General features: G+C 38.9%; 2 protein-coding genes across 4 annotated transcripts; one reads left to right on the forward strand and one right to left on the reverse strand.

Annotated features, from left to right (window-relative positions):
* Positions 1 to 1887: 1887 nt before the first annotated feature.
* Positions 1888 to 10505, reverse strand: galk2 (galactokinase 2). 3 transcript variants are annotated; one of them, XM_042411110.1, is made up of 11 exons: positions 10429 to 10505; positions 8183 to 8367; positions 7982 to 8070; positions 7525 to 7648; positions 7302 to 7395; positions 7026 to 7172; positions 6334 to 6432; positions 5990 to 6142; positions 4859 to 5069; positions 3888 to 4089; positions 1888 to 2567 (listed from the first exon to the last, which is right to left on the reverse strand). In XM_042411110.1, exons 2-11 carry the CDS (start codon positions 8230 to 8232, stop codon positions 2360 to 2362), a joined length of 1377 nt encoding a protein of 458 aa, XP_042267044.1. In that variant the 5' UTR covers positions 8233 to 8367; positions 10429 to 10505; the 3' UTR covers positions 1888 to 2359. The 3 variants fall into 3 exon arrangements, with proteins under 3 accessions (XP_042267044.1, XP_042267042.1, XP_042267041.1); XM_042411108.1 differs by lacking the exon at positions 10429 to 10505 and adding an exon at positions 10237 to 10418; XM_042411107.1 differs by lacking the exon at positions 10429 to 10505 and having other exon boundaries at positions 8183 to 8972.
* On the forward strand, positions 9589 to 24061 carry cep152 (centrosomal protein 152). Its single transcript, XM_042411106.1, has 28 exons — positions 9589 to 10267; positions 10459 to 10573; positions 12306 to 12415; positions 12546 to 12606; positions 12704 to 13030; positions 13423 to 13582; positions 14045 to 14185; positions 14589 to 14728; positions 15179 to 15379; positions 15553 to 15700; positions 15808 to 15899; positions 16021 to 16184; positions 16363 to 16564; positions 16854 to 16958; positions 17047 to 17177; positions 17264 to 17392; positions 17477 to 17612; positions 17939 to 18121; positions 18212 to 18472; positions 18761 to 18892; positions 18992 to 19645; positions 19926 to 20001; positions 20104 to 20271; positions 20376 to 20460; positions 21270 to 21361; positions 21575 to 21731; positions 21819 to 21922; positions 22014 to 24061. Exons 2-28 carry the CDS (start codon positions 10487 to 10489, stop codon positions 22826 to 22828), a joined length of 5061 nt encoding a protein of 1686 aa, XP_042267040.1. The 5' UTR covers positions 9589 to 10267; positions 10459 to 10486; the 3' UTR covers positions 22829 to 24061.
* Positions 24062 to 24391: the final 330 nt, after the last annotated feature.

Genomic DNA, 24391 nt, shown 5'->3' on the forward strand with positions numbered 1-24391 from the left:
GAAACCGGAATGCATGGCTTGAATCTGATATCCTCTGAAATGGTTTCTGCCTACTGATAACCGATACCCCCTACCGGTGTGGATAAGGCACCGACAGACGGCTGTCCTCTACCTCTGACCAAGTATCGAAATTAGTTCCGAAAATCTACAGACGCACAACCATCCTAGCCTTGCTTAGGGAACCAAATTCAGCCTGGCTTCTATAATCACCAGCTGTTGTTGAACCACTACCAACAGGCTTATATAGTCTGGGTCACAACGAAGTGTGTTGGTGCAAATAGGTGTTAGAGGTTTGAAAGTACTCCAAGATGGCCTGCTAACAGGTCATCTCTGGAGGAGGCCCACTCTGTCGGTCAAGGGCACTCACCTAGTTTTACAGGGCAGCTTCAGAGCTCTGGCCCTAACAGTTTAGCCAATTAGTTCCCTAATTATAAATCACTCAACCTAATTTTAGACTGAAATCACACCTCTATCACATGTACAGCAATATATATTAACCTCACTGAACCTGAACCATTTACCACTCTGTTATTCAATAAACAGCATTTTTACCTTTACAAAATTCAACAATTTGTAATCTAAACAATTTCAAAACTAATCAGCCTATCCCAAGGGGACGTCTTAGGAGAACACCAGAGGACCTCAGAGATGAGCATGAGTCAGGAACTTTGGTTGGAGTGTATAAAAATACAAACCAGTTTTATTTGGTTCTACAAAACAAGCTATCTAAGAAAGTAAATACAAAAACTTAAACAAAAAATTAATAAGCAAAAATTAAAAGATTAAAGAGAGTCTCAAAGAGATCCCTCAAAAGGCCCTAAAGAAAAAAGAGGTCCTGCAAAAACTCCCCTGAGCCTCTCTTGGCTTTACTTTTTATAACTCTACAACTTCCTCTTGTTTGTGTTACCACATATCGTCTATCTTCAAGATATCTAACAGTTTCATGACTTCATGTGACAGTTACATGACTTTACACAAAAAAGTGAGCTTTTCTTTATCTGACACTTACATCAGAGTACATCGAACCTTTGAGCCTCTTCTTATCAACATTTTGAGATTGTAATCAAGGGATGTCTGATAGATGCAGAAACACAGCTCCTCTATTGCCTCAGAATATCTGGTGGTTGCCTCAGTTTTTGATGTTTGTTTCTGTTCGTTATAGTCATCCTTGAAGGTCCAGCTCTAGTTCAGTACACGTTGCACAAATTGTGTAAATTCCTCAGAAATGGTGCAAGACATTAAGTTATGTTAATTTGTCTCCAATGAAATTAAATAAAATAGTTTGAAGTAGGCTTGAATAGACTTTGTTTCGGCCACATATAGTGGAACTTTCAACACTTCTTTAAAATAAACAGTAACTGTACAACATATGTGTGAACTATTAGACCTCAAACATGATGTCTATTTCTATTTAGTTCATAGCCTAGTCGCACAGGCCTGCTCCCCAAAATGAGGAGAATGAGTGAGACAGAAAAGAAAAGTTAAAAAAAACAATCTATTAAAACCTTAAGTATTCAAACAAACAACTCTTTTTTTCCACATTAAATTGGCCGTTGACCAGGGAGAGCAACAAGAGGTACTGCTGGGTTGGGGATACTATGTGATAAAGGTCCCTGAACAGATGTGAATGCAGAGTACTGCAGTATATGTACAGTACAGTACCATGTGCCTTACACCACACCTCCACCTCCACCATCACTGCTCTCTAATAAAGTAAAATTGATCTTGTGCAGAGCTCAAGCTCATAGTGGGATCCTGTAATCAGGACTTTCTACCCTGATTTCCCAGTGGGCCACATAGCTTTACCACAACATAAACATGACACACTGCAACAGCAGAAAAAAACATGTGTAAGCGATGCTTTTCCAATTATGACAAGTGCACATGTAAAGCCTGAAAATATTCAGCATATTTAATTCTTCCTGTTGTTTTTGCCCTTGTTAATTACATGATGTTGATATCGGAAATGTTAATAACAGATGGATGGATGGATTTTATACAGTACAAATTAAACGTGATTGTTATTTGTCATCTTTTGTTGTTTACAAGAACATAATCTATAATGAACAGTATCACTGAGTTAGCTGTACAAAATCATTTTATTACAAAAACATTCATGATTTATTTTGAAAAGCATATTTTAAACACAAAAATCAAGTTCCCTTTGTAAGAAATAACACACCCCTGATGTCAATTTTTGGCCCTTCAAGAATAATCTTGAATTAAGAGGTAAAATGAAACACAGAAGTAAGTTTTACCATTTGTTTTACATTGTAATTTGTAAAAGCCCATAAAGTGTAAAAAAGAAAAAAGTAATTTATTTCCCTGCAGCTGTGTAAACAGACATGGATGATATGTTTCACTCCTCGAGGAAAACTGCAGCTCCTCCACCCGGCTTTGATACGAACAAACTTTGTTTTTCCATCGCTGCTCTGCGTGAATCGGGGAGGTAGAAAGCTTCTCTCACTGCTTGTAAGAAAGACTCCACTTTCTCACTGGGAACCATGGAGACAGCACAGCCGCCCCAACCTGCTCCTGTCAGCCGAGAGCCCACTGCCCCCGACTTCCTGTAACCAAGAGAAACAAGAAAAAGCTATTTATGACTAATGTATGTTTCAGTACACTGTTTCAACCTCAGTACGGAGCATAAAGAGTTAGTTAGCTGATAGGTATAGAACATGGAAGAGGTAAAGTGTGATCGTATGATGGTAAAGCAGCACTAAATATACAGCACACAGGATGAGAGGTCCAGATAACACATTTCCTTTAAAAGTTTTTATTTATTTATTAAATTTGTTTACATTTTTCAACTGTATAAAATAAAGTGGACATTTTTGAGTGAATGTGGAGCCGAGAGTTCTTCTCATAATAAAGACTGATCATTGATTGATTTAGTTTTGTAATGTACTACAACTTAGAAGCATTTGAAGCTCTATTATTCATTAGTTTAACACTTAAGTACTGTTCATAATCTGACCCTTGACAGTATCCCCTCATAATTAATCTTCATATCAAACTTCTGAACTGCACATCTATTTTTTCATTCATAAATACTGTATCAGCCATTAATAAATGGGTGATTAATCCTTAATTGAGTTTTCAGGGAGCAGAGAGTAAATTCTTTAGGTTTTACACTATTTGTTCATGGAGAAAAAACTCTATATGGTCTTATGTTACATAAAACAGGACAACATAACAGCCATCAGGATTTCAATGAATGTTATTGATTGATATTGTGTATCAGCTACCAAAAAATATTTTAAAAATTTGAAATATTTCCACTTTTGTATATTCTGGGTCACTTTAGGAAGAGTCTTAAAATTGTGACATTTAGTGTGTTTTTACTGATCTCATATGTAAAAATGGGTCAAAGTTAACTTGAACAGTATGTAAGAGTTAAGGATGTACAGTATATGGCACAATATTGGCCTGTAAACACTGCGTAACTGTGAATGTAAATAGACATTTTTTAATAGCAGTCTTGTCATAGTAGGAAAAGGTATTACTATTAATATTAACGATGGCTCTGATTCACTTAAGTGTCCCGGTAAGCAATGACAGTGAGCCAGCATGCTCAATACCAGGACCCTGAAACTGAAGCAGCTCGATGGAACTCAGCCATCATGAGTTTTATTATTTACACCTTTGTTTTTGCAGAGATTACAAAGCAGATATCACTACACCACACAACTAAAAAACTACGTCACTTCACCTAAAGTTAGATGTTCTTAAAGACCTACTTCTTGTTTTAAGAGTCAAATCTCTAAAACTACATTGGCTACAAAAAGCCCGACATCAGCTGTAATACAAAATGTAAATGTATCTCATTTTATTTCATTCTGTCTTGTATTGCAGTGAGTGAAATGAGACTAATTTGCTGCACTCACAGACAGATGTCCACCAGTTGGTCCAGTTCGGGGCAGCTGCACTCGTACAGGTCTCTGCAGCTTGCATGGCTCTGGTTCATCAGGTCTCCTAGTAGCTGTACGGATTCAGTGGGTTCAGAGTCACATACGCTCTTGAACCGCAGCACCCGCGCAGCTTCACCGTACACGTGCTTGGCTCGCTGGTACAGCTTGAAGTGCGTCACTGAGAGAGAGAGGAGAGAAAGCATGTGCTGTTTTGTAAAATCTGTCTGCTATTCATCTGAATGGAGACTCTGATCCTGCCAAACTTTCTTCTTGGTTGTGATGATGTCGACATAGCTGAGCCAAACTGACATATTTAAATATTTTGACGAAATACCTCAATATCAATAGAATATGATGATATTTTCAGGATCATCTGCAGCTTTTTAGAAGATATTTACACACAAGAATGTTTTTGAAAAAGAAAACTATTAGTAATGGCTGGTCACTATTCATTTGTTTAAGCTAGAACAGATATGCAGATATGCTTGAAATTTATGATGTATAAATGTAATGTCATTAAGTCCAGGAATATATAGATATCACACTACACTGATAACATACAACCCATGTAACTATTTTGATATATACACACTGTATGTGCAAATAATTAGGGCTACAGCTACTGCTGACCAATCTGTTGATATGTTTTTTAATTAGTTTAGTCTATAAATTGCCATAAATAATGATAAATGTCTATCACAACTTAACAGAATCTAAAATGCAGTCCAAAAACTCCAAGACCTTAAATTTACAGTGATAGTAAAAGAAGAAATTCAAGTTCTCACATTTCAGAAGTTAATATTTGGGATTTTCACTAGATAACTGACTAGATTACTGAACATTCAATTAATGTTTTAATCTATAATCAATTATTCAACTATTTGTTCCAGCGTTAGATATAATCCAGATATAAAAATACATAGATGAAGCTATTTGCCATTTCTCACCATGCTGAGTGTTAGCGCTCAGCAGCTCAGTGGAAAACAGCTCAGAGGTGATGCCCAGAGCCTTGCAGATCTCCTCTCGGCTGTACGGCTCAGGGTGCAGCACCTCGTCCACCAGATCCAGCATCTCCTCCAGAGACACCTTCAGCTCCGTCTGAACCTGCGCCAGCTTCAACAACCTGCCCGAGTCCAGACCCCGCGCCTGGGCCAGCATCTGAGTTCACACCAGCCAAGATATTTTGTATAAAGTTTGATGGAATATTACACACATCATCCATCCTGTTCAAATGCCAATCATGTTCTTCACTTTTGCCTTACAAATATTTACATATTGCTCAGAATCAGACCCAACACAGGTGCAGCTCGACTACGTCTTCAAGTGCAACACGTAAGTTCCAAGATAATCAGTTTTAAAACACATCTTTCTGTACATTTTAATGATTTCCTCCATTCTCTGTAAGTCAAATGTCATTAAGCCTGTGATTGTAATTTTTTTAGAGCAGAAGTTGATTGGTCTTTGGTTACATTATAAATCCTGCATTAAGTCATGGAACAGGCTGAATATCTCTTTAAAATACATTTTCGAACTCTGCAACAAAGGACGACTGAAATATAACTGTCAGTGTTCAATTGTACCTGAACACTACAATATGTAAAATAAACATATACACCTATAATATGTAATGGAGTACATACTATATGTCACTGAAAGACACTGTCCCTTTACAAGTATTATGTTTAACAAATCAACCCACTCTTTTTGTTTAAAAATATTTTAAAAAATAAATAACCCTGCAAAATGCATTAAAAAGTCTGGTGAATGGAGATTTCTTCTCATTTTTATGGACACAATATTTATGCTCATGGGTGCTAGTAAGAGGACTAACAGTACCGGGCCCTACAAAACTTTTTTAACTTGTGTCCCCTTAAAACAAAGTGATGCTTGTTCAAAACTCAAATCAAAAGCTGCACATGCAAAGTAAAACCTTTTTTTTCTTCATCTTTTCAAGTTGTCATTATTTTACCTGTATCTAAATTAACAGACACGATAATAAACTTATAGTGTATAATTTGTTAAATCATCCTTTGACCCCCCAGAATCAGTTCGAGAACCACTGATCGGGATAAATGTACCTTTGTGGCGATCCGACACTCCACCACACGGATGTTGAAGTGAGAAGAGGCAGCTTTGTTCATCTCCTCGCAGCAGTTGGAAATCACAAACACGGCTCCATCTGGGAGTTTGACATCAGTGGCCCGCAGAGGCTGAAACTCTATCAGCTTTGCCTGATGGAGGGCAGAAAATTCAAAAGGTTTAACTGCTGACTAGATAGAAAATATTAAACAACAAACCAGATCATTACTTATATGGTGGGGACTTTGCACCAAACATACATTCATTACGCATCTTTTTAGACAATTATATAGTGTATTAATGCTTTATAGTGAAGTGGAGCTATTCAACAAGCACAACATACAGTTCCTCTTTCTGCCAGGAATGAGATGGACTGGTCCATGCCCCCTCCCTCTGTGCCAATGTAGCGCTCACATTTGGCACATATCTCAGCCAGCGCCACCTGGAGGAACACAGAGCAGAACGAGGAACAGATTAAACAGACCAGTCGAGAAGGACAAACACTCTCTTACATTGACTGACGGCATGAAAGTGAAGCACATTATGGGATCATTTTGAAGTTAGGAGTCATGTTTGCTTGTAGAAGAGTTCCTCTACCTCTTCAGCCTGGATTTTGATTAAAATATTTTATGACCATTATTTATTTTACTTACTTATTTATTTTATTGTACTTATGTTTTATAATGTTTAAGTCCATCTTACTTATTTTAACATCATTGTCTTTTTCAGTTTTATCTAATTCTTATTTTATTTGAGATCTATTTTACTTATTTTTATTATTATTCACATGCATTAGTCTTTGTACTGCCTGCATTTGTTCTCATTGTTGGCTTGTCAGTCATCTGTAAAGCATTTTAAATTGCTCTAACTTGTACAAAAAGTGCTATACAAGTAAAGTTTGATCGATCGATTGATCTTTTGCAGATTGAATCCCTTATATTTGTCAATTTCTGCCTAAAAAAATTGTTTTTCTTTAAAAAAAAAAAAAGATTATATAGTGTCTACATAAAATGCCTCAATTATAAAGCATTTTACCTTGGAGAGGGACTTCTGATTTGCCTCCATTGTAACGAGCCCGGCACAACAAACTAAGGCACTAGAACTGGACAGGCCAGAGCTGGGAGGAATGGTCCCATCGACGACACACGACATCCCTGATAAAGGAGCAATCCCAAACTTCTCCTGTAATAAAAACATAGCAAACGTAACCAACATTATGTGAACATTTTACCATCATGTATGCAGTATTACAGACTGGATACTATATTCTATCCTTGATGTGAATGAAGAAGCATCAGTGCAAAATCTTACCTGAATACCTTTAACTCCACAGAGAAAATAATAATACCACTTTGGATTGTCTCTGTCTATGGCAATGTCACCTGAACACGACACAGTGAAATCGCTGCAAAGAGACAAACAACAAGCATCCTGAATACAGATGAGGATACTGTTTCATGCATTTTAAGCTCCTGAATTAATTACAAAATCAAATGTAAAAGTTCAGCAATGATCACGAGTGTTAAAGTCTTACTTGTATTGAGGATTTGTGTTGGCAAGTTGGATTGTCCCTGAATTGTTCACTGAGACGGCTGCAAGGATATTCTGTTCAATAGCCATTGGGAGCACAGAATAGCCACAGTAATCGATGTGCTCTCCTGTTAAATGTGAGAAATGTGAAAAAAATATGAGAAGGAGTCGACTGCTGAATAGACTAAAATAATTTATCTGACCAATATTGTTGGATGAAAGCTTAAATTTGATTATTTTCCTTTCATAAAATTACATATATCTCATTTTTTTCCTAATGAGGGTGTTGATCCACTTTATGCACAACACACACAGACAGAGATTAAGATCCTCCACTGAAACTATGAGTTAAATTCCTTCAGGAGGCAGGAGGGATTTTTTAATATTAGGAGCCTTTCATCTAACAAATAATACAATTTTTTTAGCAGTTGAGTAAATAATAAAAGTGAAATGAAGCCTACCTATGAGATTAACCCTGCCTGGTGCACATGCGTAGAAAAGAGGAGATTTTCCATACTTTGTTTCAAATGTATTTTTTAAGTTTTGCAGCCTGTAAAGAATAAGAAATGAACAATGAAATGAGGGAGCATCAGACACAGAAATCATCTGTTTTCTTCACCTCTCTGTCTCTCTTTCAATCAACACATCTTACATCTACTCACCTCTCATTGGCACTGATCGCAGTTTTTAACTTGGGCGGATTTGTGGCCATCTCTCCCTGATTAAAACGACTATGAACTTGTGGCTGTCAGACAGCTGCACTCACAGCTTTTGCAGATCCTGGTCGAGATCAGCTGACTGTCACAAGGGGATCGCGGACACCAAAACCACTGAACTGGGATCAGCTCTAAAACACGAGTTCAAGATTAGTTCTGTGTCGGTAACTTGGTGTTAGTAACAGAGGAGCTGACTCTGAAACAGCTGACGGTGCAGCGGCACAAACACGGAAGAGGCTGGAGGGGAGGGGGCGGAGTCAATTTACGTACAGCGATACGTAGCGATGACGTCACAATATACCTATTGTAGTTATCATTGAGGACAAAATTCACCGGACTGTCTCCAAACTCACCTTTAAACGTTTTATTGTCAAACCCCAGCAGTCTGGCACTTTAGTTAAAATTGTAAAGAAAGATCTAAAAAAAAAAAATTTAAAATTAAAAAGATTTTCAATAGCCTATTTTGGTTTGATTTGAACTGTAACCCCTTAATAATTTCCTGATTGTGCTTTTTGCAAGTCAGGGCGTTTATTTCACCAAGAAACTACTGTATTTTTGTATGACTTATGTTAAAAAATCTAAACAATTTTATTGTCCACGTTTGTTGAACAAAACTAGAAATTCGTCTTCAGCTTGCATAACAATCAACATATATCACATCATTCACATAATACGTTACATTAATTATAAGAATAATAACACGTTATAGAGATGTTAACAACACATTTTCACTTTTTATTTTTCTATTTGACTTGTACTTTAGATTAAAATTATGCAACGTATTTGATTTTCACTTACATGTTTTTGTGCCATTACAATTCCGCCTCTCTGAATCTCTAAATAATAAGCATTTCTTTTTGATGCAATTATACCACACGTCAGGCGTACAACTGCCAAGATGAGAACATAACATTTTAAAATGCCAGAGATCAAGAGCCAGCAACCTAATTTGCATAAAGTGACCTAGTCAGATGCTTTTTCCATATGCGGTAAACTAAAAAAAAGCAAAGCAATGTGATAGATGTCCCTCTTATTAGAGGACACAGAGTAGCCTACATACCGCCTCAGATTCTGTTAAAGATTTGTTCACATGTGTAATGTTTGTTAACTTATTTCAATTTCCAGTATGATTAATGCACAAAATGTTTATCTTTAGTAGACAAACTATATGATTACATAGCCTATAGGTATACCTGAAAAAACCAAGGCAGCAAATGTTTACAGTTTACTGCAATCTTTTGCGTGCTAAGCAATAAAGTATATGCTTTTTTGCGCTTTTTCTATTATTCAATGTCAAAAGAGTTTGTATAAGGTAAAATAAGTGACGAGAGACATCGCCTTGTTTCATAGACTTGTTTCCAGGGAAACACGGTGACTACACTACCCAGAATTCTAACAACTCTGTTACCATGGAGACGTAGTTAGCTTCGCAGTTGCTGGCTTGGCAGTAAGATGAATAGTGTGTATAAAGTAGCTACTACCATGCATTTTTTGTTAGGGAGAATGAATATTAGACAGATGTACGAGTCTGTTTGTGAAATAACGTCAGTCATGACGATATAAGAAGCTCTGTTCAGTCAGTGTTTATGTGCTCTGCCAATAAGATCCGGAGCGGTTTGGCGCTGCTGCTGCGCGCGAGTTTTCAAAGTGGGCGAGACTGCAGCTTAAAGAGGAAGGGCAGCCGGCTAACGTTAGCTTGTGTTAGCTTTGTATCTCACGAAGTTTACTGCTTGGACAAATAGTAACCAAAGTGGCGTTAAACTTCTGAACGGACCCGTGAATCTGTACGTTTGATTAAACGTAGCTAGCATAGGTTTTTCTTAGCATGGCCAGGTCGTTTTTTATGTCTGTCCGGTTCGTTGTTGCAAAGACAAGCTAGCATGGCCAGGGTAACGATAGTTAGCTAGCTTAGCGTCGCTGCTTTGTAATGTAAACAGCAATGCGGCTGGCAGTTAATAAACATTAGCGACAGTACTTCAATAAAGGAATAAGCAGCTCACCAAAGGAAGCAACAGCCCTATTTTGCAAGAGGTAAGCTATGTGTCTGTTTGACTCGTTGATATCAATGCGGCAGTCACATAACTTTTAGCCAGATTATACCGTTATCTTCGGTAACTCATTTACTCATATTTAACGCCAACATCAAACGTAATAAATGACGTCTCCTGGCTCTTTGTAACTTCCCCTCTTACGTTTGTTTGTTTTTCCACCTCTTTTCCCAGCGCACCGTACACCAACAGGCTGTGCATTATGTCTATTGATTTTGACAGTGCTGCTCTTCAAACCCAGCATGATGAGGAAGAATACGATCAAGAGGACTATGCAAGAGAGCAAGAGGTGCAACACACATAGTTATTATATTGTAAAACTGTTTTTGCCACTTCCCAGTTGTTGGATTTGGTTTTGTCACTTGCCAGAGTGATTTTGTTAAAGGTACTCTGATTGAGCTATGTTGGTTTCTGTATTGAGCTATGTTGGTTTCTCTATTGTTCATATGAATTCAAACATCTATTAATCAACACATCAGATTATAGAAAATATTTAGGGTACACTAAAATTATATAAAAAAGTAGCTTGTAATGTGGAGTGCTCCATGCATTACTTGTCTCTGCTTCAACACAATAACTACCAGCTTTACCTCACTGATAGTGCATAATGTTAACAGTCATGTTGGTATGTTAACCTAATTATTACTATCCCTTTTGAGCTGTTGTGAACATTAAAATTGTGAGGTTCTGATTTGTTCTGCTCTGAGTTAGTATTGTTGTTTGGGGTAGCATTTGAGGGTGTGCACTGTTTGAATATTACAAGCACCGGCAGCTTCACAGTTAGATAGGTATGTTGTGTGTTTGTACTCACGCCTACAATCTGTTGCACCATGAACCTGTGCTATTATTGGCTCAAGGAAAAATCCTCCTTTCAGGTGTGTCACACTGAAACTAGTGCTGCCCTGTAGTTTCCCTACTTTCTCTCTATTTAGGTTACCTTGATTCTGTGCTTGGCGCCACTTGTACTTGAATAGAGTGAGCATGAAGAAACTCGCTGAATGTCTTTCCAGTGGGCTAAAACAATCAGAAGAATTGGACTTTGGAAGAATATAAATCTGGAAATTGATTTTTTTTTTGTAGAGTAGCCTATGTATTACACACAAGCTGGTCAAGTGGACAATGTTTGCCACCAGTAATTGGAATGTTTCTGCTCCAGTTAACCATGCTATATGTTTTGTCTAAACAATGGAGTTCTTTCTGAGCAAAACACGGCAATACTGCAGGGAGTCGACCACATGCCAGGCACATTTTGGATGTTTCACACAGAAGGTCTTTTCTGCAGAGAGATTGGACTAGGAGGTTATCATGTTGCTTCACAGCTGATGCAGAAGTGCCTCTTTAAAACTTTGTTAAATGTGTAAGTGGGATAATATGGGTCCTTCGGTTGTGGACACAGTGGAGGATTTGAGGAATATTCAACAGTCCTTGTGGGAAGTAAGTCCAGCTGGCTCTGCTTGTTCCATCACTCATGGCTGGTTGCAAAGCAAGACTGGTCAGTCTGTTACTGACGTAGAGTAGAATTTGCTTTGTTGTTTTTGTGACATAAAGTGCTAAGCTGTTTCGACGTGAAGACAAAACATTGTTGTTTGTCAGTTTTTTGTTTGTGTTTGTCTTCACCAAAAGCATACTAAGTGTATTTTACAAATACAGTAGAGCTTTATTCCAATGTGAGATGTACACATATGCTAAATGACACATAAAATACCCATGTTTGTGAATACTAAAACTTATAGAAAATGTTTCTTTATCTATTCTGAGCTTTATTCATCACTGGGCAATAGAATTTTGGTTTAACCTATTTTCAAAATACTGAGTGCTGAATTTTATTGAAAATTAAATTGTTTCTCAAAATTGATGTTTTAGATCTCTTTGAAGCAAAATTATAAAAATGTACCTTCTGACATATTTTGTCTGCCTAGCAGTGATTGCTGCTCCTCTCTGCTGTTTTTTTCTGTGTTCCTTTTATAACTTGGTTGCAGAGCAACCTTGGTGACTCATTTCCATGTGCTATTTTTCTACAGCTGCACAAACTGCTCACAGACCTGCCTGATGACATGCTGGATGACAGTATCGACTCCTCCTCCCCAGAGCTGGAGTACTCTACCTGCAGCAATAAAAACACTGGCAACAGGTAACACATACTGTATGTGGTTGTTGACACATTAATAATCTGCATAAGTATGAGTGACGTTCAAAACAAGTGAGACATACCATGAGTACATTCACTGTGATAAAATTATGCTTTTTCTTTGCCCTCTCAGCCCACGGTCCACATGGACTCAGCAATGGTCAGACCATCCAAGGCCAAACTCTCATGAACAGGTATAGTGTTAGTTTGTTCTCACAGATTTTGGTTTTCTAAACTTCTAATTTAAAAAAAAAAAAATGAATCACTGTTATTGTCAACGTCTCTCTAAAGAACTATGAAGTTGACTATGATCAAGGCTCTCATGAGTACGCTTATGAGGATGGAGAAGTTCAGATCAATGGACATCAGTGTCATCCTCAAACTCAACCTCTGCCTCGCACCTGGAACCAGCAGTCACAGGATCACCATTTCACACAAGATTATATGCACACCAGCATGGGAACAGAAAACTCCACAGAGACCAATGATTTTTCCACAGATGAAATGTCTAACCCATACCCTCAAGCCACTAATAACCCCGTGGAATATAACGGAGAAGGAGGACGCAGGGACAACCACATCTACGGGGAACACAACAATGCCAGAAATCATTTTCAAGTCAGTGGAGTTTTTTATTTGGTCTATTTCATCATTGCAGAATAAAGTAACAGCACATGCATTGATGGTTCATTACCATTATTGTTGCTCTTGTCACATAAAGTCTCTTAGAGCTTATAAAATAGCTGTCTAATTTCAATTATTTTTCCCTTTATGTATATTATACATTTTATTTCAAACATGAAATATATACGTGTGCCTTACCTTTTCCTTAAATAACTGTCAACGAACATTTTGTTATTGTGCAGTCTGCACGTTGTGTAATGTCATTGTGGGTTATAAGAGTGATACTGTAGTTTAATTTTGCTACTTCGAGTTTGTTCAATCTTGAGTTGCTGAAGACAATAATATTTTAATTTCAACATGATGTGTTTCTTGTGTTTTATCATCAGAATTTGAAGTCTGGAGCAGCAGACAGAGTTGTGGATCAGTACAAGGCCAGCTACAATCCTCACCATCCTGCCCGTCAGCCAAAGATGTTTAACTCACAGGCTGCACACCAAGAACGTCAGTTTGACCATCTACAGAGAGAATTCCTTGACTCGACACAACGTAAGTCTCACAACCTTGATTAAGCCCTTGGATTAATAACACAGGAGTAGAGTGATGTAAATCACAGTACTGTAGCTAAAAAAGTGATCTTGTCTCAGCCTCCAGACAAAAATCACATTTACTGGAGCTTTACAATAGTTTGAGTAGAAACACTGGGTTCAATATTTAGTTTTTATAAAGTGGTTTATTTTAAGAGTTTTATTTCCTCTTTTAGAAATAAAAATTATGCTTGAAATTATGCCTATTATATATCATGAAGTCAGAAAGGATTCATTTGGTTATTCAGCCTGCATGAAAGTGTAATTTCTCATGCAATTGGTAAGTTGCTTTAATAGCCTTAATTAGTCAATGTTTTTTGGATTCTCCACCCAGGATGTAAAAACAGGGAGTTGTCAGCTGATTACATCAGTTTAAGGCGTCAGTGATTGATGTGTTGAATATCAATTTTGTGCTGCGTTTCAGAAACTGCTGATAGGGAGCAGCTTGCCCAGCTGCAGATTTTAAACAAGGCTCAGCAAAGACAAATTGAAGACCTGGAGCAAAAACTGGAGGATTCAAGGCGTAACATGAGATATCTCGAGCATCAGTTTGCTATCGTCAAAGGTATGTTTCGCAATGTTTTAACTTTCAAAATAAGGGGTGAAAATTGTATCTCACTTTATTACAATACTTAACCAGTGAAAAGTAATGTGATTTGACTGATTTTGTTATACATCAAGGATTAAATGTCATGCTACTGCATGTTATTATTTATTGTTTTTATGTTTTCCTGCAAACATTTCAAAGCATTTGTGTTTGGCACTTTTATATTTCAAATGTGTCTGGTTGTGGCATAAAGACATATTATAGGATGTCTCTTCATACATATCTGTCCCCTTGTGGCTGTTAAGAAGCATTGCAGTGTCTACAGACACAGAGGGACAGGATCCTATGTTGGCCTTATGTGTCCGTATTTTCTTGCTTGACTCTTATGGGAACATAACATAATATTTTTAATTATCAATAGATGAAAAGGATGGTCTAGCCGTGAGTCTCAAGGAATCAAGTCGTCTGGTTGAAGAGGCCAAGGAGCGAGAGGTTCAAATGCAGAGTAAATTTAAGACAATGGAGCAGCAAGTACAGGCCCTGAATGAGAGAGACCAGGAGGTAAGTTCTGTTCTGACACATCCTTCTTTTATTCCAATCCTCTTGATTGTTTAAAGCAAAATACATACAGGTTGTATAACCAGTGGTGCAGGAATTGATCCTGTCACAATATTTTGCCCATGATAATAAACAATGGTATTGATAGTATCGCCGTACAGATAATTGACAGTCAACTGCAGTACATTAGATTATCTGTAATTGGAGAAACTTGTAAAAAGCAAAATAATTGTTGAAAAGCAATCAGACATACAAGGTTTAATTAATGGATTTTAAGGCTGTGTCAGCTTTACAGAATCTAATATGAAACACCTCACTGAAATGTTTCATAATGCATCACTGAAACAGAAGCAACGCAGACAGTATGAATATCTTCATAGAAAGGTTTCATACAAGATGCTTGTTTGTTTTTAGTTTTCAGTTGTTGAGGCAGTATTTTTACTTTGACTGCAGAACATGAAGAAGCAGAGGGTGGCAGAGGCTGCAGTAGACAGTATGAAGCAGCAGATGTTGGAGCTGTGTCGCTCCGACACCCTGTCCAGAGCACGGGAGCAGCATGATCGAGACCTTGCTGTCATAAAGGAGCAGCATGAGGTTGCACTCTTGGCCATAGAGCAGAAACTTGACTCTACCTCTCAGGCTCTGAGTGAACAGGTCTGTAGTTTTACTGTTACAGGATGCAGCAGTGAAACATAAGATTAATGTGTAAACTTGTTAACAATTATTTTAAATTCAGATAAATATCCAGACATTTTCGTAGTCCAAGTCACTTGAAGAAATACAATTGTAAACGTATGAGTATGTTAACAGTTGTTTGTTGCTTTCAGATTGCTTTAAGTCAGAGGTTACGAGAGCAGGTGAAGCAGCTGGAGCGCCAGAGAGAAGAAGAGCAACTGGAGAGAGCCAGAGTTGTCAATGCCCTCACTCAGCGTCTGGAGGAGAGTCAAAAACAATGTGCCAAGCTTCTGCAGACAAGTGAGTGAACACCTCTGCATGTAGACTGTAACCACATTTTTAACATGACTGAGCAACTTTGATGTACATGCTCTTATTTTTCTCTGTTGTGGTTCTGTTTTCTCAAGGTTCAGTGCAGGAGACGAGTCAATTGCAAATCAAACTACAGCAGGCTCAATCAGCCAAGGCACTGAGTGAAAATATGAACAAAGTCTTACAGGTTTGCTCTCCTATTTTCTGTGTCAGGATGGAATCATCCTCAAAATGTTATTACTCAAAAAAAGGTGCTTAAACTTGGTTGACTGAACTCTTTTTCTTTTATTTTACATTTTATCCTGAAGGAGGATCTGGCCGATTTGAAGGAGCAGATTACCCTGTATGAATCTGCTGTTAAACATGGTGTTATTGCATTAGACCTGAATGGTGACTGGGAGAACCAACTGTCTGAATCCTGTGTGGATTTAGGATTAAAGAAAACCAACAGGAAAAATGGCACTCTTCACAGGTACAACATGATAATAGAGTCATCATGACTATGAGTCTTGGACTTCTTGAATTGTCTGTGTCCTTTTGTCTTTGTACCGTGAATGCAAAGTGTTTACTGTGAAACTTTATGAACAGACAATATTTCTACCACTCTCACTAATATTAATAATAATCCTTTATTCCTACGCTATGGTCAGTACTGCCCTGGCTAACCTGTCAGACTCTAAGCTGCCAAAGGATGAAGCTTTGCGGCTGCTGCGAGTGGAGATGCAGCGCTGTCTGGGTAGTTTAAAGGGGAAGCGGCAGAAGATCAGCCATCTACAGGAGGAGCTCCAGCACTGTCAGGCTAGAGTGAACGAGCTGCAGACCCAGTTAGATGAAGCCAAGCTCAGCTCTTCGGTGAGGACTCTTTATGACCAGACATGATGTTAAATGCAGAAAAAGGGAAAAACATGCAAACTGTTTAGGCAAGATGATGAACGTTTAAAAACAGGGACCTGAAAGGTTTAAAGAATTATATTATTGTACGTTTTTCACTAACACTATTCAGTTGTGCTGGCAAAAAAAAACTAATGATATCAGATCTGTCCTAAATGGTAGATGGATAATACAATTCATGAATAACAGGTAAGAGATTAAATGGCTCTGATGCAGACAGTGATCATAAAAAATGCATTTATGTCCACAGGTCAGAGAGACCAGCCCCATCAAACATCTAGACATGACTAGAGAGTCTAAGAAAGAGTTAATTAGACTACAGGAAGACAAACGACACTTGCAAGAACAAGTGGAGGTTGGTTATCACCAAATGAGTCATGTGTTAATATTTTGTTTGTGTTTTGATTAAACAACAAAAGGTTGTTGTTCTGTTCCACTTCTAGGTGCTAGAAAATAAGATTAAGGAGCTGAAACTGAGTGAGGACAAGGTGAAGTCTGCCAACTTGGAGCTGTGCACCAAGATGAGGGAGATGATCCAGGACATGGACCAAGAGAAGCAGGAGGCTGCGGAGCGGTAAGACACAGTCGGAAATTTCTTTTTAACCTCCTCATGAGGTGTTTGTATGTATTTATATGTATGGTTTCTGTTTCTTCATGGAGATCTGAGCGGATCAACCAGCAGTATAGGGACGACGTGGTGAACCGAGTCAAAACAGAGCTCATGCTGGAACATGACGCTCATGTTGAACAGCTGACCGCACAACACCAGCAGCAGCTCCAACAACTGCAGTAAGTCTACAGTATGTAACTGAGAATTTGAGTGGTCCGGAAACTTTTGCAACTTGTTTACATTAATTATTGTTTCCTACACAGGACCCAGCTGTCTGAGGTCAATGATAAGATGTTGGCAGTGCAAGAGTGTTACATATCTGTCTGCAAGGAGAAGGACATGCTGGAAGAAAGAATACGAGACAGGGAGAAGGAGGAGGCTTTGATGAGAGAAAATGAGGTATGCAAGATTCAGAAATGTGTATAAAATATTAATTATGGTTGTTGTGAAACGTTTAGTTATTCATTTATCAAAATTGTTGGTGATTAGTTTTCTGTCAAACATTAAGGTCATTTATCAAATGGCTCATTTTTGCCTCTCAAATTTAGTTTGTTTTTATGTTTATCATTGTAAATTCATTATTTCACTATACATTTTTTAAACTATTTATTCCCATGACTGTTGCTATAAGTTGTATTTCACAAAACTGTTGCTGAGCAAATAATTTGCCTCTAGATTGTCTGAAGAAAGGAAATTATTTCTGATTGATCGGTTCTCATTTTCAGCAAAAGATGAGAGGGGAGAACAGTACTGTGAAGAAACTGAGAGCTGAGCTTGAGGCTCAGCATCAGGCCTCAATAAACCAGCTGAAAGCTCTGTGGTCCAAAGAGAAAGAGACTGAGATCCAGCAGCAGGTGAACTCTCACGTAACCTCAGCCAAGGCTGCTTGGAAGGAGGAACTGCAAGAGGTATGTTTTCCACAAATTACTGTCCATCTCCCTCAAATCAGTGATGACAGTGTCACATCAGACTTGAGGTTTTGTTCTGGTTCTGTGCAGATGGAGAGGACCTGGACCCAGAGGCTGGAGGAGGCTAGTAGAGAGAAACACAGACAGACTGCTGAAGGAACCTGTCAGACAGATAAGACTGAGGCCAGCAGTGTGACAATCACTGTTGAGGAGCTGGACTCCAGGCTCAGTGCCCAGAAACTGCAGCTGCAACTGGAAACTGACAAAGTCAAACGCAAAGCTGTGGAGGAAGCCAGGAAACAAGCCCAGAGAGAGCTTCACGAGAAACACCTGGAGGACATGGCCAAACAGGTCAGTGGGCTTTATACAATACTTATGCTAGTTAGTCAAAATGTTTTACTCCATGTTTTGTATGTGTGGTACCAATTGGAATTAGGATGTGGATGTATACCACTAGACTTGGTGAAGCATACAGTTGTTTTTAGATTTTGTTTCACACACTTTCAGATTTTCATGAAGATTCATCTGGTTCATCCCTTTATTATTATTATTATTATTATTATTATTATTATTATTATTATTATTATTATTATAAAAAGGTCACATTTAGTAGTAAACGTGTGTGTGACATTGTTACAGGTTGAAGGCGCAGTGACCAGAGCCTATAATCGCTGGATTGAAGATTTGACTTCATTACCAGAATACCAAGCTTGTCTCCAGACAGAGAAGGAGAAATGGGAGGAACAACAGGAACAACACACAGAACAACAGGTATGACCTGATGGTTTTCATCTTTGTGAACTAAAAAAGTGTCACTGTTGTTATCTGGCTTTTCTTTTCTGATTACACATCTTTCTTTAAATGTGTCAGGTAACCCAGGCCCTGAAGGAGGCAGAGGAGCGGTGGCTTAAGCAGCACAGGAACCAGCTGGAGGAGCAGAGCTCTGAAGCGCAGAGGGTGGAGGAGCTCCAAGAGGAGGTGGCAACTCTCCAGAGCCAGCTGGAACAAGGGAGGAGAGAGCAAGGTGCCCTGCTGAAGGCTGAGCTGGCCGGAGCTAGAGCGGCCTGGAACCGAGACAAACAACAGGAGATCTCTGTTATCCAGGTTCACAGTGAGCAGGTGTACCAAACCAAGCTGCAAGAGCAGCGCAAGAAGCTGGAGCAGGCTCTGCAGCAGGCTAGACAGGATGCCAATCTCCAGAAGAAGGAGCTGCTCCTGCAGATGGAGGCCAAGCTGCAGCAGACTCTGAGGGCCAGGGAGGAGGAGTGGAGATGTCAGCAGGCAGAGAAGGAGCAGGCCCAGACACAGCAGATGAGGGGGGATTTACTTGCAGAGCTTCAGACTGGGCTGGCCGAGGTCCAGGGACAACTTCTCAGGGATCCCATAACAGATCAGCAGGGCACTGAAGAAACCAGGAGGACCAGCGGCGCCACGTCAGAGGGCACAATAACACACATCATCCAAACTTCCTGCAAAGACATAGTCAACAGAGCAGTATCCCAGGCCAAGAAGGAGTGGAAAAGAGTGAGCGTTATTAGATTATCTGTTGTTTAAAGATGAAACAAGTGATTGTATCTGTTAATTATATAAGAGGACTGGCTTTGTTCAATGATTGATTTACTGAGTCAACAGCCTACGAAGGTTAGAGTGTTGAACCACAAGAAGTACTGCCATGATTAAAGGTTGCAGCATTGAATTATACCAATTTTTGAATGTGCTGTCTTTATGATGTTGTGTTTCTGATGTGGTACAATGTTTATAAGTTGCTTTTTCCTTTAATGGCTTCATTTTTTCCCTCCTATAGATAAGTGAGGAGCGGTTGAGCCGGGTATTAAAAGAAACGCAGGAACAGCACGAAAAAGAAATCGACAAAATGCAAAGTATGTGACATAAAGTATCAATTAATTTCATGAAACTGAAGTTGAGTGACTATCAACAGTTAATATGATGTTATCATCCACTATATCACCCACTGTTTCCAGGCTCCTTGTCCCAGAGGAGAGAGCAGGCTCGTTGCAGTAAGGATTGTGTTGAGACTGCAAGTAAGCTGCAGAAGAAGAACCAGGAGCTCCAGAGACACTTAGAAAAAGCGTGTCGTCAACTCCAGCACAGCGTTCGAGAGCACAAAACTGCTATACAGCATCTCAAAGGTATTTTATTGCATTTAAAATGTGTGTCTAAATGACATATAAATAGATTTACTCAACTGTATCTGTGCATCTGTGTTAATGAGATACACTAATGTTTATTGTAGATGAACATGAAAGCAGCTTACAAAAAGCAAAGGCGGAGCATCTGCAGCAGCTAGAGGATGTGAAAAAAGCCAAAGAATCCTCAGGGTTTGTATTGTTTTTTTCATTTCTACTCTTTATTTCAAAGGTCATAGAAATTAATTATTGTTTCTTAAGCTGTATTGTTACATTGTCTATTGTCACATGCAAAGTGTGTCAAAAAAATGTATTTTTTCCTTTCAAGATAAGTTTGTTTAACCATATCAGATCTGGTTGCATATTTAAATATTCCACCAAATTAAGTCACAACTCAGTGAACCTCCCCGATTTACATAAATAAATGAATAAAAGCCAGTCAACATTCAGCCTTATGATAACTAGCTTGACAAATGGGATTATGTTGATTATGTTTGCTTGATGTGTTTGACTTTTTACTTTTGAAGTGTAAGTAATCAAATCAGTTATTCCTTCTAGATATTACGTCCCTCCCTGACATCCATGCAGAAACAAGAAAGGAAATTAAAGCTCTAAAAGTAATTTCATGAAAAGTAATTTCATGAAGACCCAATTCAGAGTTGAAGTTTGACAGAACAGCGCTTAGCCTACTGCTGTTTTTATATCTATTTGATTGAAAATCATTTAGACTTTGCGTAGCCATGAGTGAATAAATGTAATAATTTGCAGAAGGCCAGAAAATAGTTTTACAGGATTCATGAAACCTGACTTGTGGAAATTAGTCATGTAGGTTCTGCTCAGTATTCAAACAATAAATAATACATACTGTATTAATGTAGCTTTTACTTGATATGTGGATTTATTGTCTTCTTTTAAGCCACATGATGAGCATGGTGGTAGTAGCATTGATAACATGAATTTCAATAAAATGATGACAACACATTTAATGTTCTTTCTTACAGGACTTCTGATCAACTTTCTGACCAACAAAATCTTCAGCAGGGCCTCGAGGAGATGAAGCAGCAATACCTGCAGACTGTAGAAAAGATCAGAGGTTGGTAATGATGACCTTCAAAAATATTACATCTTTGATGAAAGGAGTCGGTGCAGACAAAAGTAGACACTATTTCCGCACTACATGCAATGTCCTGTACCGCATGTGGATCTCCTCACCATGTGTGGATTTGATGCAGGTTTGCATGTTTATATGTACATGCCTAGAACCTCACCAAGTCACTCACAGACTGTAATTGTGTTTGTGTGGCAGGAGACATGCTTCGTTATCTCCAGGAGAGTCGGGAGAGAGCAGCAGAGATGATCCGCGTGGAGGTGCAGAGGGAGCGGCAGGACACTGCCAGAAAGATGCGGCGCTATTATCTGACCTGTCTGCAAGAGTTACTGGAGGACGGAGGAAAGACGACAGGGTAAGAGGCCATAATTGTCCTAAACTTGTTTGCGTGTTTCATCATGGTTCCTTGGGCTAATTGTATTGATCTTCCTGTCTGCTGCAGGGCTGAAAAGAAAATAATGAATGCTGCAAGCAAGCTGGCAGCTATGGCTAAAGTGCTAGAGACACCTTTCAAAAGTAAATCTGGAAAGAACTACAGTTTACCAAGTGAGTCCTCTTGTATAGAACTGCTTTACTGTTGATTTTTTTTTTTTCCTCAATCTGATTGTGTTGTTGATATGTGTTATTGTATTGACAGGTTGTCCGACAGCTGTGTCCACCACTGGCTGCCCTCCAGGTTTCAATAAGAACCCATCGACACTAACTGAGCTTCTTGACGTAAGACCAGAGGAGAGATCCCACAGGGGAAAGACTTCTGCTGATTCAGAGCAGAAACTAACCGCTGCAGTGAGGACTAAACCTTTGAGCCACCAGGACATTTCTGCATCTAGGAAGGATGAGGCCTCAGCGGATGCAGGGATTAAGCTCCAGGCGGCTGGCAACACACAACTCCACTCTCATAAACCTTCTCAACAGATGGCCTCTCCGTCCCAGGTGGATTTCGCCTGTGTGTCTGTGAGGAGTAAGAACAGGGAGCTGTACCTGCAGGGAGGTGAATGTGTCATAGCAGACAACCGCCTATACTCAGAGCGACAGAGCAAACCCCCCCTCTGCCAGGAGGCTCCTGTCAGAGATGAGAAACGGACCGACTGGAGCATGACCAGCAGTGACTCGGACATGGACTTCCAAGTCCCCAGACTATCCTACTCAGGAAGGAGAGTAGAGCCGGTGAGGCCGTTTTCTGTGTCTGCTGCATCAGCCACTGACTTCAAAGAGTTTGGTAGTCTTACCCCGGACGCATCTGACCTGACAGTTTATAATGAGATCGCTAAGAAGACACCTCACACCCAAACGTTGAACCATCCCAAAGCGAAGATGAGCGCACACAGACAGCCCACTCCTGGCTCTGAGGGTGAGAAGCAGCATGGCGTTGGTTCCAGGCCTCTGTTCTCTGAGTTGAGACAGTGTCAGCAGGACAGCGGCTTTGACAGTCCTTTCTTCCAACAGAAATGATAAAAGTGAAGAACAAGTCTGAGGTGAAGTAGGGAGATGAGTTTGAAACTCATTTGATGATTTAAATAAGTTTACCAAATTGTGCCTTTTAGTACTGTGTTTTAAGGGTTACATTTTATAGAACCTTCATGGATGTGTGCAGTGTGTTCATGTGTAGCATGTTGCATTAAAATTAAAGGAAATAGTTCAACATTTTTGGAAATACACTTATTTGCACTTCTACTTATTTGCTTTCTAGCCAAGTTTTGGATGAGAGGATCGACACCATCTCATGTCTGTACTCTCAATATGAAGCTACAGCCGGTTAACTTAGCTTAGCACAAAGACTGAAAACAGATGGAAACTGCTAGCATTGCTCTGTCCAAAGATAACAAAATCGCTAATTAACACATCACTGTATTGCTTGTTTGTTTAGTCTGCACAAAAACCAAAGTGTAACAATGAAAAATTTGGGTTTTACAAGGGGGGTTATGTGCCAGTGAATACAGCAAGTCACTGCTCCAAGCCAAGAAATAATAAACAAATGAGATATAACATTTGATGACAGTTTCTTGGCCAGGGGGAGATTGAAATAAGATTAAATGAGATCGAAACAGACTGGATGTAGTCTTTTCGCTATGCTACGCTAACCCACTGCTGGCCGTATCTTCACGTTTACCACACAGACATGAGAGTGGTATTTATCTGCTCATCTAGCTTGACCAGAAAACAAATATGTGTATTTCCCAAAGATGTCGAACTATGACTTTAATTCATAGCTTGTTCCAGTGTAAAAAAAAAAAAACGCTGGTTACATTTTATACCTCTCTGTTGTGGCCTAGATTATGTGTCACATCAGGCAACAGCAAAACATTTAGAGTTCTGTAAATACTTGTTTATTTTGGCCTTTCATAATCCTGTTTGCATTTCAGTCTAGCTTTCAAAATGCAGCTGCGGGTCTTTGCCTCACTGAGATTTAGGTCAGTTTGAGGAGCACAAAGCCAAAACATAAACTTGCTGTCAGAATATTTGCAGTGCTCAGTCTGGATTTTACAGTGTTGGTGCTCACTGTTACCCTGAGAGGTCTGATGAATACAGCCTCGATAACTAGAAACCCACAAAACTTTTCTACATTTTCACTGTGACGGTGTTAAAGTTCATAGTGATATTTCACTGTAACAAACATCCTCTTTTTTTTGACGAATACCACAATGTTTGCTCATGAAAGCGAATGTCTTACATCACTTACCCGTGATGCAAAAATATCTCCAGGTCGAAAGTCGTGGTTCTGCCCATGCTGTAACTTTAACCTTTGATATCCTGAAGAGATACCGGCTGCACACCGAGTACCAGATAAGCTGCTGGTTTAGACAAATTGTGTCGTTGTTTTCTCTCTCTGTGGGATCAGAAGGATTAAGATTCCAGTGTGTTTGTGTTTTTATATTTTAAAATATTTTATATCAAGTTAATGAGATATGCTGTGCATAGATAATACATGTTTTTTTTTATATATTGTTTTAATTTCATTTTAATAAATCTAATGACCTTGCCACACATTCAGAAGTGATAATTGATTTGTATTTG

This window comes from Thunnus maccoyii, chromosome 5 (genome assembly GCF_910596095.1).
Source record: "Thunnus maccoyii chromosome 5, fThuMac1.1, whole genome shotgun sequence".
NCBI lineage: Eukaryota > Metazoa > Chordata > Actinopteri > Scombriformes > Scombridae > Thunnus > Thunnus maccoyii.